We start from the raw sequence: 207 nt of genomic DNA, 5'->3' as shown, positions 1-207 counted from the left end.
TATATATTGGTCATAAAGCTACATATCGATTGACCCAAAAAGAACAATAATAACTTCCAAAGATAAATAAATTTACAAAGCCAAGGTTTCTAAAAGAAACCAAGAAAAGAATACTATATGCTAAAAATGCATAAACATTTCCATCTAAGAATGAAGAGATATGCACCTTCCCTCTTGCTATTTGATATTCATTGTTGTTCAACCCTG

General features: G+C 30.0%; 1 protein-coding gene across 1 annotated transcript in view; it reads right to left on the bottom strand.

Moving 5' to 3' along the window:
• LOC110413502 (cycloartenol-C-24-methyltransferase-like) overlaps positions 1-207 on the bottom strand; it is a 4,253-nt gene that overhangs the window by 1,822 nt on the left and 2,224 nt on the right. The window contains exon 7 of the mRNA XM_021424340.2: positions 167-207. This exon is cut by the window's right edge and continues 14 nt beyond it. Coding sequence (XP_021280015.2) covers positions 167-207 — 41 coding nt within the window. The remainder of the gene's footprint in view (positions 1-166) is intronic.

Source organism: Theobroma umbraticum, unplaced genomic scaffold (genome assembly GCF_002168275.2).
Source record: "Theobroma umbraticum cultivar Fairchild unplaced genomic scaffold, ASM216827v3 scaffold_4.1, whole genome shotgun sequence".
In the NCBI taxonomy this organism is placed as follows: Eukaryota; Viridiplantae; Streptophyta; class Magnoliopsida; order Malvales; family Malvaceae; genus Theobroma; species Theobroma umbraticum.
The sequence above is the reverse complement of the archived record's forward strand: the minus strand, read 5'-3'. Positions and strand labels throughout refer to the sequence as shown.